At 40.4% G+C, this 17,254-nt stretch overlaps 1 protein-coding gene across 1 annotated transcript in view; it reads right to left on the reverse strand.

Moving 5' to 3' along the window:
• Positions 1 to 11,010: 11,010 nt before the first annotated feature.
• The window catches only part of OGFOD1 (2-oxoglutarate and iron dependent oxygenase domain containing 1), a 104,589-nt gene continuing 98,345 nt past the window's right edge, over positions 11,011 to 17,254 (reverse strand). Inside the window, exons 12-13 of the mRNA XM_053700305.1 lie at positions 12,449 to 12,507; positions 11,011 to 11,724 (exon numbers count right to left, since the gene is read on the reverse strand). Coding sequence (XP_053556280.1) covers positions 11,563 to 11,724; positions 12,449 to 12,507 — 221 coding nt within the window. The 3' untranslated portion in view covers positions 11,011 to 11,562. The remainder of the gene's footprint in view (positions 11,725 to 12,448; positions 12,508 to 17,254) is intronic.

A 17,254-nucleotide genomic window follows, 5' to 3' on the forward strand; every position in this document is an offset into this window, starting at 1 on the left:
ATAAGCATTCGATTTTTTTTTCTGACAAATTTATCTTTTCCCCATTTGCCGGCACTCTGTATCAAGTGACAGCCATCAACCAATGACAGATTAGTATTTGTATACCCTATGAACTTGTGCACATGCTCAGTAGGAACTAGTAACTCAAAAAGTGTGTATAGAAAAGGAATGTGCAAAATTTGATAATAGAAGTACATTGGAAATTCTCTTAAAATGGCATGCTCTATCTGAATCATAAAAGTTTAATTTTGACATTAGTGTCCCTTTAACTCACACAAGAAAATATATATCTGAAGACAGGAAGACTGAACAGATTTTTAATGGAACTTAAAAAATAAAAATACAGCCGTTTAATCTGAGTAGATTTATTTGGTAAATTTCTATCTGCCATATGTGTTTAACCCCTTCTAAACAGCTGAAAAACATAGGCAAATTTGCACCCAAGTCACTCTCATGCAGCAAGCAGAAAAGCATTCAACATGTATCAATCAATCAACTGATTTAAATGAGCAAAGAAGACATGTTTAAAAGAAAAAAGGCAAAATGATTGTCATAGATTATACATTGATATACAGTCGTATGCAAAAGTTTAGGCACCCCTGACAATTTCCATGATTAACATTTATAAATAATTGGGTGTTTGGATCAGCAATTTCATTTTGATCTATTAAATAACTGAAGGACACAGTAATATTTCAGTAGCAAAATTAGGTTTATTGGATTAACAGAAAATGTGCAATATGCATCAAAACAAAATTAGACAGGTGCATAAATTTAGGCACCCTTGTCATTTTGTTTATTTGAATACCTGTAGCTACCTAGCACTGATTAATTGGAACACTCAATTGGTTTGGTGAGCCCATTAAGCCTTGAACTTCATAGACAGGTGCATCCAATCATGAGAAAAGGTATTTAAGGTGGCCAATTGCAAGTTGTTGTTCTCTTTGACTCTCCTCTGAAGAGTGGCAAAATGGGGGCCTCAAAACATCTCTAAAATGACTTGAAAACAAAGATTGTTCAACATTATGGTTTAGGAGAAGGTTATAAAAAGCTATCGCAGATATTTAAGCTGTCAGTGTCCACTGTGAGGAACATAGTGAGGAAATGAAAGACCACAGGCACAGTTGTTGTTATGGCCAGAATTAAAATATCGGATAGGCAAAGGATGGTGAGAATGGTCAAAAACAGCCCACAGACCACCTCCAAAGACCTACAACATCATCTTGCTGCAGATGGTGTCACTGTGCATCGTTCAACAATTCAGCGTATGAGAGAGTGATGCGGTAGAAGCCTTTTCTGCACACACTCCACAAAGAGAGTCGCTTGAGGTATGCAAATGCACATTTAGACAAGCCAGCTTCATTTTGGAAGGTGGTGCTGTGGACTGATGAAACAAAGATTGAGTTATTTGGTCATAACAAGGGGCGTTATGCATGGCGGAAAAGAACACAGCGTTCCAAGACAAACACTTGATAGCCACAGTAAAATTTGGTGGATGTTCCATCATGCTGTGGGGCTGTGTGGCCAGTGCCAGTACTGGGAATCTTGTTAAAGATGAGGGTTGCATGGATTCCACTCAATATCAGCAGATACTTGAGAATAATGTTGAGGAATCAGTCACAAAGTTGAAGTTACACCGGAGCTGGATATTTCAACAAGACAACGACCCAAAACACTGCTCAAAATCTACTCTGGCATTTATGTACAATGTTCTGGAATGGCCATGCCAGTCCCCAGACCTGAATATCATTGAAAATCTGTGGGGTGATTTGAAGCGGGCTGTCCATGCTCGGCAACCATCAAACCTAAATGAACTGGAGATGTTTTGCAAGGAGGAATGGTCCAATATACCTTCATCCAGAATCCAGACACTCACTACAGGCTATAGGAAGCGTCTAGAGGCTGTTATTTCTGCTAAAGGAGGATCTACTAAATATTGAAGCAATATTTCTGTTGGAGTGCCCAAATTTATGCACCTGTCTAATATTGTTTTTAAACCAAACACAATGTAGCGATCTCATCAGAATGGAAGCCAGGAGAGAGGTTATAAGATTAAAAATTCAATATTTATTTCATATAAGTTTAAAAACGAAAAAAGGACACAGATGGGCAGAAGACACAGCTGACGCGTTTCCTGCCTCAGGGGCAGTTCATCAGAGCTGGGAAACAAGCGTCACTAGCAGCTGTTAAATCCATACAGAGAGCAGCATATTCAACCAATCAGCAGACACTAATCTGTAGTACTTTAAATTTAACTAGTTCATTGCTTCTGTCAAGATACATAAATTCAAACAAAAATAAATACAAATAATATTATTCAACAACTAAAGTGAAAACTTATCTTAAAATACATATACTGTTAATACAAAGTTAGTATATTGGCTAACCACTAGATAAATACATGTTGTTTTTGATAATGTATTTTAGAAATTCCATAGTAGCAAGAAAGCATCAATGCCAGCAATAGTGACAAATGAGTGTGAAAATTATCAGTATAAAAGTCAAATGCTATTTAGATAGATTTATACACAAAATTCAACACCATGCTAACATCAATGCAATCCTACCTCATAGAATTATCTCAATCTTTAGATTATTATTAACAAAAAAGAAAAAGAAAACACTAGAGAAATCAATGATTGTCAGATGCAAAAAATTCAGTACAACTATATATCATTATGCATTGAACTCATATTCACATTCAACCTTTTAAGATTTTATCAATGAAAAGCTTTACATCACTAATCTTATTCATACCAATAGGGAAACCTGTTTTTAATGTGTAGATCCAGAATATTTCCTTCTTGCTTAGTGCTTGGTATCTATCTCCGCCTCTTAATCCTAAAGTGACATATTCTATACCCTGAAAAGAGAAATGGTCAGAATTACTGCCATGTAGCGCAAAATGTTTGGCCACTGGTGTCTTGGGTATCTCTGCCTCCAAGGATAACAGATGTTCTCTTATCCTGTCTTTTAATAATCTAGAGGTGAGCCCTACGTACTGAAATTTACAACAAAGACAGGTAATCAGATAGATCACATAGGTTGAATTGCAATCTATTCTGTCTCTGATCGTATATGTTTCTCCAACATAGGTGTGTCCGGTCCACGGCGTCATCCTTACTTGTGGGATATTCTCTTCCCCAACAGGAAATGGCAAAGAGCCCAGCAAAGCTGGTCACATGATCCCTCCTAGGCTCCGCCTTCCCCAGTCATTCTCTTTGCCGTTGCACAGGCAACATCTCCACGGAGATGGCTCAGAGTTTTTTGGTGTTTAAATGTAGTTTTTATTCTTCAATCAAGAGTTTGTTATTTTAAAATAGTGCTGGTATGTACTATTTACCCTGAAACAGAAAAGAGATGAAGATTTCTGTTTGTAAGAGGAAAATGATTTTAGCAACCGTTACTAAAATCGATGGCTGTTTCCACACAGGACTGTTGAGAGGAATTAACTTCAGTTGGGGGAAACAGTGAGCAGACTTTGGCTGCTTGAGGTATGACACATTTCTAACAAGACTTGGTAATGCTGGAAGCTGTCATTTTCCCTATGGGATCCGGTAAGCCATTTTCTTAATTTTCAATATAAGAATACAAGGGCTTCACAAGGGCTTTAAAGACTGGTAGACATTTTTCTGGGCCAAAACGATTACTATATAAGCATGTTTAATGGTTTATAACTTAGGAGAGTTATTTTAATCTTGGCAAATTGTTAAAAAAACGGACAGGCACTGTATTGGACACCTTTTTCACTGGGGGCCTTTTCTAGTCATAGGCAGAGCCTCATTTTCGCGCCACTAATGCGCAGTTGTTTTTGAGAAGCAAGGCATGCAGATGCATGTGTGAGGTGCTCAGATCCACTGAAAAAGCTTATTGAAGGCGTCATTTGGTATCGTATTCCACTCTGGGCTTGGTTGGGTCTCAGCAAAGCAGATACCAGGGACTGTATAGGGGTTAAATGTAAAAATGGCTCCGGTTCCGTTATTTTAAGAGTTAATGCTTTCAAATTTGGTGTGCAATACTTTTAAGGCTTTATGACACTGTGGTGAAATTTTGGTGAATTTTGAACATTTCCTTCATACTTTTGCGTATATTCAGTAAAAAAGTGTGTTCAGTTTAAAATTTAAAGAGACAGTAACAGTTTTATTTTAAAACGTTTTTTGTGCTTTGTTACCAAGTTTATGCCTATTAACATGTCTGAACTATCAGATAGACGATGTTCTGTATGTTCGGAAGCCAAGGTTCCTATCCATTTAAATATATGTGATAAATGTGACAAACAAAGTAGGGACAATGATACCACTGATAATAATGTTGCCCAAAACGATTCCTTAAGTGAGGGGAGTAAGCATGGTACTGCATCATCCCCTTCTATGTCTACACCAGTCTTGCCCACTCAGGAGGCCCCTAGTACATCTAGTGCGCCAATCCTCCTTAATATGCAACAATTAACGGCTGTAATGGATAATTCTATTAAAAACATTTTAGCCAAAATGCCCACTTATCAGCGAAAGCGCGACTGCTCTGTTTTAGATACTGAAGAGCATGAGGACGCTGATGATAATGGTTCTGACATGCCCTTACACCAGTCTGAAGGGGCTAGGGAGGTTTTGTCTGAGGGAGAAATTTCAGATTCAGGAAAAATTTCTCAACAAGCTGAACCTGATGTTATTACATTTAAATTTAAATTGGAACATCTCCGCGCTCTGCTTAAGGAGGTGTTATCTACTCTGGATGATTGTGACAATTTGGTCATTCCAGAGAAATTATGTAAAATGGACAGGTTCCTAGAGGTCCCGGTGCCCCCCGAAGCTTTTCCTATACCCAAGCGGGTGGCGGACATTGTAAATAAAGAATGGGAAAGGCCCGGCATACCTTTTGTCCCTCCCCCTATATTTAAGAAATTATTTCCTATGGTCGACCCCAGGAAGGACTTATGGCAGACAGTCCCCAAGGTCGAGGGGGCGGTTTCTACTCTAAACAAACGCACCACTATCCCTATAGAAGATAGATGTGCTTTTAAAGATCCTATGGACAAAAAAATAGAGGGTTTGCTTAAAAAGATGTTTGTTCAGCAAGGTTACCTTCTACAACCAATTTCATGCATTGTTCCTGTCACTACAGCAGCGTGTTTCTGGTTCGAGGAACTTGAAAAGTCGCTCAATCAAGCATCCTCTTATGAGGAGGTTATGGGCAGAGTTCAAGCACTTAAGTTGGCTAACTCTTTTACCTTAGACGCCACTTTGCAATTAGCTAGATTAGCGGCGAAAAATTCAGGGTTTGCTATTGTGGCGCGCAGAGCGCTTTGGCTAAAGTCTTGGTCAGCGGATGCGTCCTCCAAGAACAAATTACTTAACATACCTTTCAAGGGGAAAACGCTGTTTGGCCCTGACTTGAAAGAGATTATTTCAGATATCACTGGGGGTAAGGGCCACGCCCTTCCTCAGGATAGGTCTTTTAAGGCTAAAAATAAACCAAATTTTCGTCCCTTTCGCAGAAACGGACCAGCCTCAAGTTCTACATCCTCTAAGCAAGAGGGTAATACTTCTCAAACCAAGCCAGCCTGGAGGCCAATGCAGGGCTGGAACAAAGGTAAGCAGGCCAAGAAACCTGCCACTGCTACCAAGACAGCATGAGATGTTGGCCCCCGATCCGGGACCGGATCTGGTGGGGGGCAGACTTTCTCTCTTCGCTCAGGCTTGGGCAAGAGATGTTCTGGATCCTTGGGCGCTAGAAATAGTCTCCCAAGGTTATCTTCTGGAATTCAAGGAGCTACCCCCAAGGGGAAGGTTCCACAGGTCTCAATTGTCTTCAGACCACATAAAAAGACAGGCATTCTTACATTGTGTAGAAGACCTGTTAAAAATGGGAGTGATTCATCCTGTTCCATTAGGAGAACAAGGGATGGGATTCTACTCCAATCTGTTCATAGTTCCCAAAAAAGAGGGAACATTCAGACCAATCTTAGATCTCAAGATCCTAAACAAATTTCTCAAGGTTCCATCGTTCAAAATGGAAACCATTCGGACAATTCTTCCTACCATCCAGGAAGGTCAATTCATGACCACGGTGGATTTAAAGGATGCGTATCTACATATTCCTATCCACAAGGAACATCATCGGTTCCTAAGGTTCGCCTTTCTGGACAAGCATTACCAGTTTGTGGCACTTCCATTCGGATTAGCCACTGCTCCAAGAATTTTCACAAAGGTACTAGGGTCCCTTCTAGCGGTGCTAAGACCAAGGGGCATTGCAGTAGTACCTTACTTGGACGACATACTGATTCAAGCGTCGTCTCTACCTCAAGCAAAGGCTCATACGGACATTGTCCTGGCCTTTCTCAGATCTCACGGGTGGAAAGTGAACGTAGAAAAAAGTTCTCTATCTCCGTCAACAAGAGTTCCCTTCTTGGGAACAATAATAGACTCCTTAGAAATGAGGATTTTTCTGACAGAGGCCAGAAAATCAAAACTTCTAAGCTCTTGTCAAGTACTTCATTCTGTTCTTCTTCCTTCCATAGCGCAGTGCATGGAAGTAATAGGTTTGATGGTCGCGGCAATGGACATAGTTCCTTTTGCGCGAATTCATCTAAGACCATTACAACTGTGCATGCTCAGTCAGTGGAATGGGGATTATACAGACTTGTCTCCGACGATACAAGTAGATCAGAGGACCAGAGATTCACTCCGTTGGTGGCTGACCCTGGACAACCTATCACAAGGGATGAGCTTCCGCAGACCAGAGTGGGTCATTGTCACGACCGACGCCAGTCTGGTGGGCTGGGGCGCGGTCTGGGAACCCCTGAAAGTTCAGGGTCTTTGGTCTCGGGAAGAATCTCTTCTCCCGATAAATATTCTGGAACTGAGAGCGATATTCAATGCTCTCAAGGCTTGGCCTCAGCTAGCAAAGGCCAAATTCATACGGTTTCAATCAGACAACATGACGACTGTTGCGTATATCAACCATCAGGGGGGAACAAGGAGTTCCCTGGCGATGGAAGAAGTGACCAAAATAATTCAATGGGCGGAGACTCACTCCTGCCACTTGTCTGCAATCCACATCCCAGGAGTGGAAAATTGGGAAGCGGATTTTCTGAGTCGTCAGACATTTCATCCGGGGGAGTGGGAACTCCATCCGGAAATCTTTGCCCAAATAATTCAATTGTGGGGCATTCCAGACATGGATCTGATGGCGTCTCGTCAGAACTTCAAGGTTCCTTGCTACGGGTCCAGATCCAGGGATCCCAAGGCGACTCTAGTGGATGCACTAGTAGCACCTTGGAGCTTCAACCTAGCTTATGTGTTCCCACCGTTTCCTCTCATTCCCAGGCTGGTAGCCAGGATCAAACAGGAGAGGGTATCGGTGATCTTGATAGCTCCTGCGTGGCCACGCAGGACTTGGTATGCAGATCTGGTGAATATGTCATCGGCTCCACCATGGAAGCTACCTTTGAGACAGGACCTTCTTGTTCAAGGTCCGTTCGAACATCCGAATCTGGCCTCACTCCAACTGACTGCTTGGAGATTGAACGCTTGATTTTATCAAAGCGAGGGTTCTCAGATTCTGTCATTGATACTCTTGTTCAGGCTAGAAAGCCTGTAACTAGAAAAATCTACCATAAAATATGGAAAAAATATATCTGTTGGTGTGAATCTAAAGGATTCCCATGGAACAAGATAAAAATTCCTAAGATTCTATCCTTTCTTCAAGAAGGTTTGGAGAAAGGATTATCTGCAAGTTCTTTGAAGGGACAGATTTCTGCTTTATCTGTTTTACTTCACAAAAAGCTGGCGGCTGTGCCAGATGTTCAAGCTTTTGTTCAGGCTCTGGTTAGAATCAAGCCTGTTTACAAACCTTTGACTCCTCCTTGGAGTCTCAATTTAGTTCTTTCAGTTCTTCAGGGGGTTCCGTTTGAACCCCTACATTCCGTTGATATCAAGTTATTATCTTGGAAAGTTTTGTTTTTGGTTGCAATTTCTTCTGCTAGAAGAGTTTCAGAGTTATCGGCTCTGCAGTGTTCTCCTCCTTATTTGGTGTTCCATGCAGATAAGGTGGTTTTGCGTACTAAACCTGGTTTTCTTCCGAAAGTTGTTTCTAACAAAAATATTAACCAGGAGATAGTCGTGCCTTCTTTGTGTCCGAATCCAGTTTCAAAGAAGGAACGTTTGTTGCACAATTTGGATGTAGTTCGTGCTCTAAAATTCTATTTAGAGGCTACAAAGGATTTCAGACAAACATCTTCCTTGTTTGTTGTTTATTCTGGTAAAAGGAGAGGTCAAAAAGCAACTTCTACCTCTCTCTCTTTTTGGCTTAAAAGCATCATCAGATTGGCTTATGAGACTGCCGGACGGCAGCCTCCTGAAAGAATCACAGCTCATTCCACTAGGGCCGTGGCTTCCACATGGGCCTTCAAGAACGAGGCTTCTGTTGATCAGATATGTAAGGCAGCGACTTGGTCTTCACTGCACACTTTTACCAAATTTTACAAATTTGATACTTTTGCTTCTTCTGAGGCTATTTTTGGGAGAAAGGTTTTGCAAGCCGTGGTGCCTTCCATCTAGGTGACCTGATTTGCTCCCTCCCATCATCCGTGTCCTAAAGCTTTGGTATTGGTTCCCACAAGTAAGGATGACGCCGTGGACCGGACACACCTATGTTGGAGAAAACAGAATTTATGTTTACCTGATAATTTACTTTCTCCAACGGTGTGTCCGGTCCACGGCCCGCCCTGGTTTTTTAATCAGGTCTGATGATTTATTTTCTCTAACTACAGTCACCACGGTATCATATGATTTCTCCTATGCAAATATTCCTCCTTTACGTCGGTCGAATGACTGGGGAAGGCGGAGCCTAGGAGGGATCATGTGACCAGCTTTGCTGGGCTCTTTGCCATTTCCTGTTGGGGAAGAGAATATCCCACAAGTAAGGATGACGCCGTGGACCGGACACACCGTTGGAGAAAGTAATTTATCAGGTAAACATAAATTCTGTTTTTACCTGTGTTTGTTGAGGTGAAATTCTCACCCATTAATACATGTTTACAACACTTATATGTCTTTCCTCAACACTTATAGAAGCCAACTTTTTTCCCTAGCCAATTTTTATTGGTGGTCTTATTATACTGATCTTGCTTTGAACCAACATTTTTCATAACTTGTTCACCAATAGTTTCAGATTTTTTTGAGACAAACTTACACATAGTTGAAATAGATTGCAGATCTTTATCACTCTCCAAAATTGGTAGCCTTTTCTTAATGATATCACAAATCTCATTAAACTGCTTACTATATTTTGTTACAAAATTTATACCTTTTCTTTCCATATTAATTCTCCTATTGTTGTCCTTTAATAGACTATCCCTATTGAAATGTGAGACTTGTTCTGATATCTCTTTTAGATTGGAGGGATTGTAACCTCTCTCAATCAATCTTGCAGTTAAATCATTAGCATGCTTCCAATACTTTTCTATGGTGGTACAATTACGCCTTAGCCTTACATATTGCCCTTTTGGTATTTCCTTTTTAAGATGTGAAGGGTGGGATGAGTCTGCTCTTAAGATAGTATTGCCACTTATTTTTTTCCTATATACCTCAGTGGTTATTTTATTGCCAGAGTGACAGATCAAAATATCTAAATAGGGTATATCATTTTCTGAAGTTTCAAACGTGAATCTAAGGTTACCAGTATTATTATTCAGGTAGCCTAAAAATTCCTCTAAATTTGATTTGGAGCCATCCCAAATTAATAGGATATCATCAATGTATCTAGTGTACATTTTAATGTTGTTCTTATAATTATTATTGATGTTAAATATGGTCTCCATTTAAAAAATTTGCAAGGTACAGATTCGCATACGAGGGGGCAAATTTTGCCCCCATCGCAGTTCCTCTTAGTTGTACAAAAAATTCACCATTGAAAATAAAGTAGTTATGATCTAACAGAAAAGAAATTGCTTCCAAAATAAAGGCAATTAGGTTAGCATCATATTCAGAGTATTTTTCAAGCATTCGTTTGACTGCATTAATCCCCAACTCATGTGGGATACAAGAGTATAAGGAAATAGCATCGATAGTTACAAATTTGTAACTATCATTCCATGTAAAATTTTCTACCAATCTCAGTAAATGCTTCGTGTCCCTTAAAAAACCCGGCAAGGGTTGTACCACTGGCTGTAACTGTGCATCGACCCATAACCCAAGTTTTTCCCCCAGGGAGCCAATTGCTGAAATAAATGGTCTCCCTGGGGGATTTTCGTTTTTAAACTTATATGAAATAAATATAGAATTTTTAATCATATAACCTCTCTCCTGGCTTCCGTTCTGATGAGATCGCTACATTGTGTTTGGTTTGCTGGTCTTTGATTGCTGCGGGGGTGTGGAGGTACCCCAGGATCCGATTGGATTAGCTGTGCCGAGTGACGGATTGTTGGCACAGGAACGAGGCTCCACGCTTCACTGAGGACTTCAGCGTTACACGCTGCACTGAGACGCTGAACAGTGTGCAGATCCAACCTGTGGAGTTTATGCCGATATCATTGAGTTCTGATGTTACACTGCTACAAGAGTGGTAAGCCCGTTCCAATTACCTTTACACTTGGAGCTTGATACTTTGAATACTTACGACTGTGATAACCGCACTAGTGGGACTCTAACAAGAATAGTATCACAGGATTACGATCTATCTAATTTACTGTTTCACACACATGTTGATTACATATTGGACTGTGAATTTTGTTTTTAAGCATATTGCACATTTTTTGTTAATCCAATAAACCTCATTTCACTACTGAAATATTACTGTGTCCTTCAGTTATTTGATAGATCAAAATGAAATTGCTGATCCAAACACCCAATTATTTATAAATGAAAATCAAGGAAATTGTCAGGGGTGCCTAAACTTTAGCATACGACTGTATATGGGATACAGACCTTTTAAGTACTGAAGTCTCCTACCTCAAGCAGAAAATAAATATATTAAAAAGAAAAGAGACCAAAATAAAGACACACATACACGTTACATTTGAGTTACTCTATTTAAAAATAATATTGCTTGACTTAAACATACATTGAGGCTGCATCAAAATAACATCATTTTCAAAATGTTTTAAAACCTTTTCTTTTTAATGAAAAATGATGTCCCTGTGCTGAGGGATCAAAAAACAAAACACTTTTGTAATGCTTGTGGGGCATGTAAGGGTCCTATGGGGGCTCTCCTTTTTAGCCAGTGAGAAATGTATTTAGTGGCCCAGCTGTTCACAAACTGAACATATTTACCTTTTTTTCTTTGACATTTTAACAACAAATCCATGTGTCAGTGTTCTTAGGGGTACTTTGGATAACCTACAACATTTTTTTTTTCAACAGAGTTATAGTAAGTTCTCAAAAATATTTTTTTATAAAATTTATATATATTTACATTCTGCATGATTTTATTATCCTTTCCCTTGTGGTGACACTGATTCACAACTCACTCCATAGCAGGACATGTTGGGCATAAAGCTCATAAAACAGCTTTTTATATTAGTCACTCCTTTTAGTGTCCAAAATCTCAATTCATTTAGAGTTCTTACTCATAATAAACAAAAGCAAAGTCCCAGAATCCTTTTCGGTTTGGATGAATTACTTCCCGCTGCAGACTCTTGTGGTTAATGTGCTTTACAAATCTCATTGTTTCTTTGTCCCTGTAAATCAATGCCAAACAGTTGTCCTCTGGGTAAACTGTGAGCAACTAAAAAAATAGATTGTAAAGAAAATAAATACACAATTTTATAAATAAATTACATAAGGGAATAAACAACCATATAAATATATCAATTATATCAGGTTTGTGTTAGCATGTAGTGATTACATTTACAGGGATTTTTGTAGAAAAAAACGTTAATTTTTTTTTTTTTTTTACATTATTATGCTGTATTTGCACAATTGAGAGAGTATTCCACGAATTATATTTTGTGCTATCAATTTTAGCCCCTAAAATGGCCTAGGCTCCCCCTTTATAGACCACCTGTGACAATATTTTTGTTTTCTAAACTTCCATCAACAGTCTTGTTTGAAATTCACAACCCCATTAATAGCACTGTTCACTTTACAGTAAGACGCTCCTGTGCTGGATGAAGCAGTTGACGGCTTTATTCAACGCAGGAGGAAACTACATTAAAGTGAATTGCACTAGTAATGGGGTTGTGATTTGCAAACAAAACCTGTGATTGGATTAAAAACAGTGGCTGACGAATGGCTAATCAATGAGTTATCGTGGCTGTTTTGGGGTCCAAAATCTAATTACATTTAAATGCACAAAAGGCAAGTCACAGAATGCCCTCTTTAATTGTGTTTTTGCACAATAACTTTAAATATTTTTTCTGTCCCTTTAAGCATTTCACAAAGCAAAATCCCATTACAAGCCTTTACTATACTCTAAATATAGATGAGCATCTCCCTATTATTTTCCTTACCTCCTCATCTTCTTCCTTAGCAATGTATGAAGTAAATCCTCCATACTCCGATTTCCAGTCTATATGGAACAGGAAAATATTATTAATACAGCAATGAGTGACATTGTAGAGGATTCTCATGTTATGCTTGTAAAGTAGCCATGTGAATCTTTTCAGATTCACATTTGTTTCTAAAGATCACAATTGCTGAATATGAAAAAATGCACATGCTCATTGAAAAGTCTTATTTCTGCATCATGAAAAATTAAAAAGTAATTTAAAGGCAATTTTGAGGATTAAACTACTTACATTGTATGTATGCAAGGGGCCTAATACTATTTTTATTTTTTTAAATAATCAACCAACCAACTTTTTCTGTAGGAATAGTCTTTATAAGCGAGTGAGCTATACTCCAAGACTCGCTTGTACACAAACATGCACTTCCTGATTCACTTCTGTTTTAAACAGCTTTTACTTAAAGGGACAGTATAGACGAATTTTCATTTAACTGCATGTAATGGACACCACTATAAAGAATAATATGCACAAATACTGATCTAAAAATCTATAAAAAAACCCGTTCAAAAATTTACTTAGAAGCTCTCAGTTTAGCTCTGTTAAAAAGGTAGCTGGAACACCCACTGCAAGTGGCAAATAGCAGACACTCCCCCCTCCCCCTTCCTTTGCATATGAAAAGACTCTTTACACAAACCGGAGCAAGCTGGAGTAGGTATACATCAGTATTCTCCTAAAACATTGGGGCTTGGTTAGGAGTCTGAAAATCAGTGTAATGTTATTTAAAAATAAGCAAAAGGAAACTTATGCTTACCTGATAAATTTGAAGAAAACCAGGTTTGGTACGTAAAACCACCTTATCAGAATGAAAAATAAGATAAGAAGAGTCGCATTGTAAAGCTGAAAGCTCGGAAACTCTACGAGCAGAAGAAATAGCAACCAAAAATAAAACCTTCCAAGATAACAACTTAATATCTATGGAATGCATGGGTTCAAACGGAACCCCTTGAAGAACATTAAGAACTAAATTCAAACTCCAGGGTGGAGCAATTGGTCTAAACACAGGCTTGATTCTGGTCAGAGCCTGACAAAAAGACTGAACGTCTGGAACATCTGCCAAACGCTTGTGTAGTAAAATCGACAAAGCAGAAATTTGTCCCGTTAAGGAACTTGCTGATAACCCCTTCTCCAATCCTTCTTGGAGAAAAGATAAAATCCTGGGAATCCTAACTCTACTCCATGAGTAGCCCTTGGATTCGCACCAATAAAGATATTTACGCCATATCTTATGGTAGATCTTTCTAGTGACAGGCTTATGTGCCTGAATCAAAGTATCAATGACCGAATCAGAGAACCCCCGCTTAGATAAAATCAAGCGTTCAAACTCCAAGCAGTCAGCTGCAGAGAAACTAGATTCGGATGTTGGAAGGGTCCCTGAATGAGAAGGTCCTGCCTCAATGGAAGCTTCCACGGCGGCAGAGAGGACATGTCCACTAGATCGGAATACCAAGTCCTGCGAGGCCACGCAGGCGCAATTAGAATTACCGAAGCCCTCTCCTGTTTGATCCGTGCAATCACCCGGGAAGGAGAGCAAATGGTGGAAACACATAAGCTAGGTTGAACGACCAAGGCATCTATTGGTTCGGCCTGAGGATCCCTTGACCTGGATCCATATCTTGGGAGCTTGGCATTCTGACGAGACGCCATCAGATCCAATTCCAGTCTGCCCCATCTGAGAATCAGAGTGGCAAAGACCTCCGGATGGAGTTCCCACTCCCCCGGATGAAACGTCTGTCTGCTTAAAAAGTCCGCTTCCCAGTTGTCCACCCCTGGGATGTAGATTGCCGACAGATAACAAGAGTGAGCCTCCGCCCATCGAATTATCTTGGATACTTCTGTCATCGCTAAGGAACTCCTTGTTCCTCCCTGATGACTGATGTAAGCCACAGTCGTGATGTTGTCCGACTGAAAACGGATGAATTAGGCCAAAGCCAACTGAGGCCAAGCCTGAAGCGCATTGAATATTGCTCTCAATTCCAGAATATTGATTGGAAGTAGAGACTCCGACCGAGTCCACATACCCTGAGCCTTCCGGGAATTCCAGACTGCACCCCAACCTAGTAGACTGGCGTCCGTTGTCACTATCACCCATGAGGGTCTGCGGAAGCACGTCCCTTGGGACAGATGATCCGGCGACAACCACCAAAGAAGAGAGTCTCTTGTCTCCTGATCCAGATCTATCTGAGGAGACACATTTGCATAATCTCCATTCCACTGCCTGAGCATGCTCAGTTGTATCGGTCTGAGATGAAAACGAGCAAACGGAATGATGTCCATTGCCGCCACCATCAATCTAATTACCTCCATGAACTGAGCCATTGATGGCAGAGGATTGGACTGAATGGCTCGGCATGTATTCAGAATCTTTAACTTTCTGACCTCTGTCAATAAAATTTTCATGGATAAGGAATCTATTGTCTGTGGAAGTAATGAACTCAGGGAGTCAGGGAACCCTTGTCTGTGGAAGTAATGAACTCTTTTCTAGATTCACCTTCCACCAGTCCTCAGAAAGGACAGAACCATGTCTGTATGATATTTTGCCAGATGGTAAGACGACGCCTGGATCAGAATATCGTCCAGATAAGGCGCCACTGCAATGCCCCGCGGCCTGAGAACCACCAGAAGTGACCCTAGAACCTTCGTGAAGATCCTGGGTGCTGTGGCCAACCCGAAGGGAAGGGCCACAAACTGAAAATGTTTGTCCAGGAAGGCAAACCTTAGGAAATGGTGATGATCCTTGTGGATAGGAATATGAAGATACACATCCTTCAAGTCCATGGTAGTCATATATTGACCCTCCTGGATCAATGGCAGAATTGTTCGAATAGTCTCCATCTTGAAGGATGGGACTCTGAGAAACTTGTTTAGACTTTTTAGATCTAAAATAGGTTGAAACGTGCCCTCTTTTTTGGGGACCACGAAAAGATTTGAGTAAAACCCCTGCCCCTGTTCCAGTATTGGAACTGGACAAATTACTCCCATAGTAGAGAGGTCTTTTACCAAACGTAAGAACACCTCTCTTTTTATCTGGTCTACAGACAATCGTGAAAGAAGAAACCTCCCCCTTGGGAGAGAATTTTTGAATTCCAGTTGATACCCTTGGGACACGATTTCCAGTGTCCAGGGGTCCTAAACATCTCTTACCCAAGCCTGGGCAAAGAGAGAAAGTCTGCCCCCTACTAGATCCGGTCCCGGATCGGGGGCCGCCCCTTCATGCTGTCTTGGTAGCAGCAGGCTTCTTGGGTTGTTTACCCTTGTTCCCAGCCTGGTTGGGTCTCCAGACGGACTTAGCCTGAGCAAAATTCCCTTCCTGTTTAGCGGAAGAAGAGGGGATTCCTTTGAAGTTCCGAAAGGAACGAAAATTATTTTTTTTACCCCTTAGTTTAGCTGTTCTATCCTGAGGTAGGAGATGACCCTTACCTCCTGTATTGTCAGAAATGATTTCTTTCAAGTCAGGCCCGAATAGGGTTTTTCCTTTGAAAGGAATAGCCAAAAGCTTTGATTTAGATGACACATCAGCACACCAAGATTTTAACCATAACGCTCTACGCACTAAAATGGCAAATCCGGCATTCTTAGCCGCCGATTTGGCAATCTGAAAGGCGGCATCCGTAATAAAAGAATTAGCCAGCTTAAGAGCCTTAATTCTATCTAAAATTTCCTCTAAAGAAGTCTCAGTCTTAAGAGACTCTTCTAAGGCGTCAAACCAGAAGGCCTTAGCAGTGGTAACTGGTACAATGCAGGCCGTCGGTTGTAAAAGGAAACCCTGATGAATAAATAACTTTTTTAGAAGACCCACCAATTTCTTATCCATAGGGTCTTTGAAAGCACAGCTGTCCTCAATAGGAATAGTTGTACGCTTAGCCAGGGTAGATATAGCTCCCTCCACCTTAGGGACTGTTTGCCAAGAGTCCCGAACAGTTTCAGATATGGGATAAATTTTCTTAAAATTAGGAGAAGGTGAGAATGGGATACCCGGTCTTTCCCATTCCCGCGTAACAATTTCCGAGATTCTCTTAGGAACTGGAAAAGCATCAGAGTAAGCAGGCACTTCTAAGTATTTGTCCATCTTACACAATTTCTCTGGTGGTACCACAATAGAATCACAGTCATCCAGAGTCGCCAAAACCTCCCGAAGTAACAGGCGGAGGTGTTCAAGCTTAAAGGGACATTATACACTCATTTTTTCTTTGCATAAATGTTTTGTAGATGATCTATTTATATAGCCCATAAAGTTTTTTGTTTTTTTTAAATGTATAGTTTTGCTTATTTTTAAGTAACATTGCTCCTAACCAAGCCCCAAAGTGTTATGTGAATACCGTCAGCTACCTTCTCCAGCTTGCTCCTGTTTGCGTAAAGGGTCTTTTCATATGTAAAAGAAGGGGGGGGGGAGTGTCTTATTTTCCATTTGCAGTGGGCTTTCCAGCCACCTTTTCAACAGAGCTAAACTTAGAACTTCTAAGTAAGTTTTTAAACAGTTTTCTACTGGATTTTTATATCAGTATCTGTGCATCTTATTCTTTATAGTAGTGTCTATTACATGCAGTTATATGAAAATGAGTGTATACTGTCCCTTTAAATCTAAAGGGCATGACGTCCGAATCTGTCTGAGGTAACACACTTCCCGAATCGGAAAGTTCCCCCTCAGACAGAAGTTCCCTGACCCCCAATTCAGATCCCTGTGAGGGTACATCGGAAATAGCCAACAAAGCATCAGAGGTCACAGTATTCAAATTAACTTCTGTCCTGCTG

Source organism: Bombina bombina, chromosome 1 (genome assembly GCF_027579735.1).
Source record: "Bombina bombina isolate aBomBom1 chromosome 1, aBomBom1.pri, whole genome shotgun sequence".
Taxonomy (NCBI): domain Eukaryota; kingdom Metazoa; phylum Chordata; class Amphibia; order Anura; family Bombinatoridae; genus Bombina; species Bombina bombina.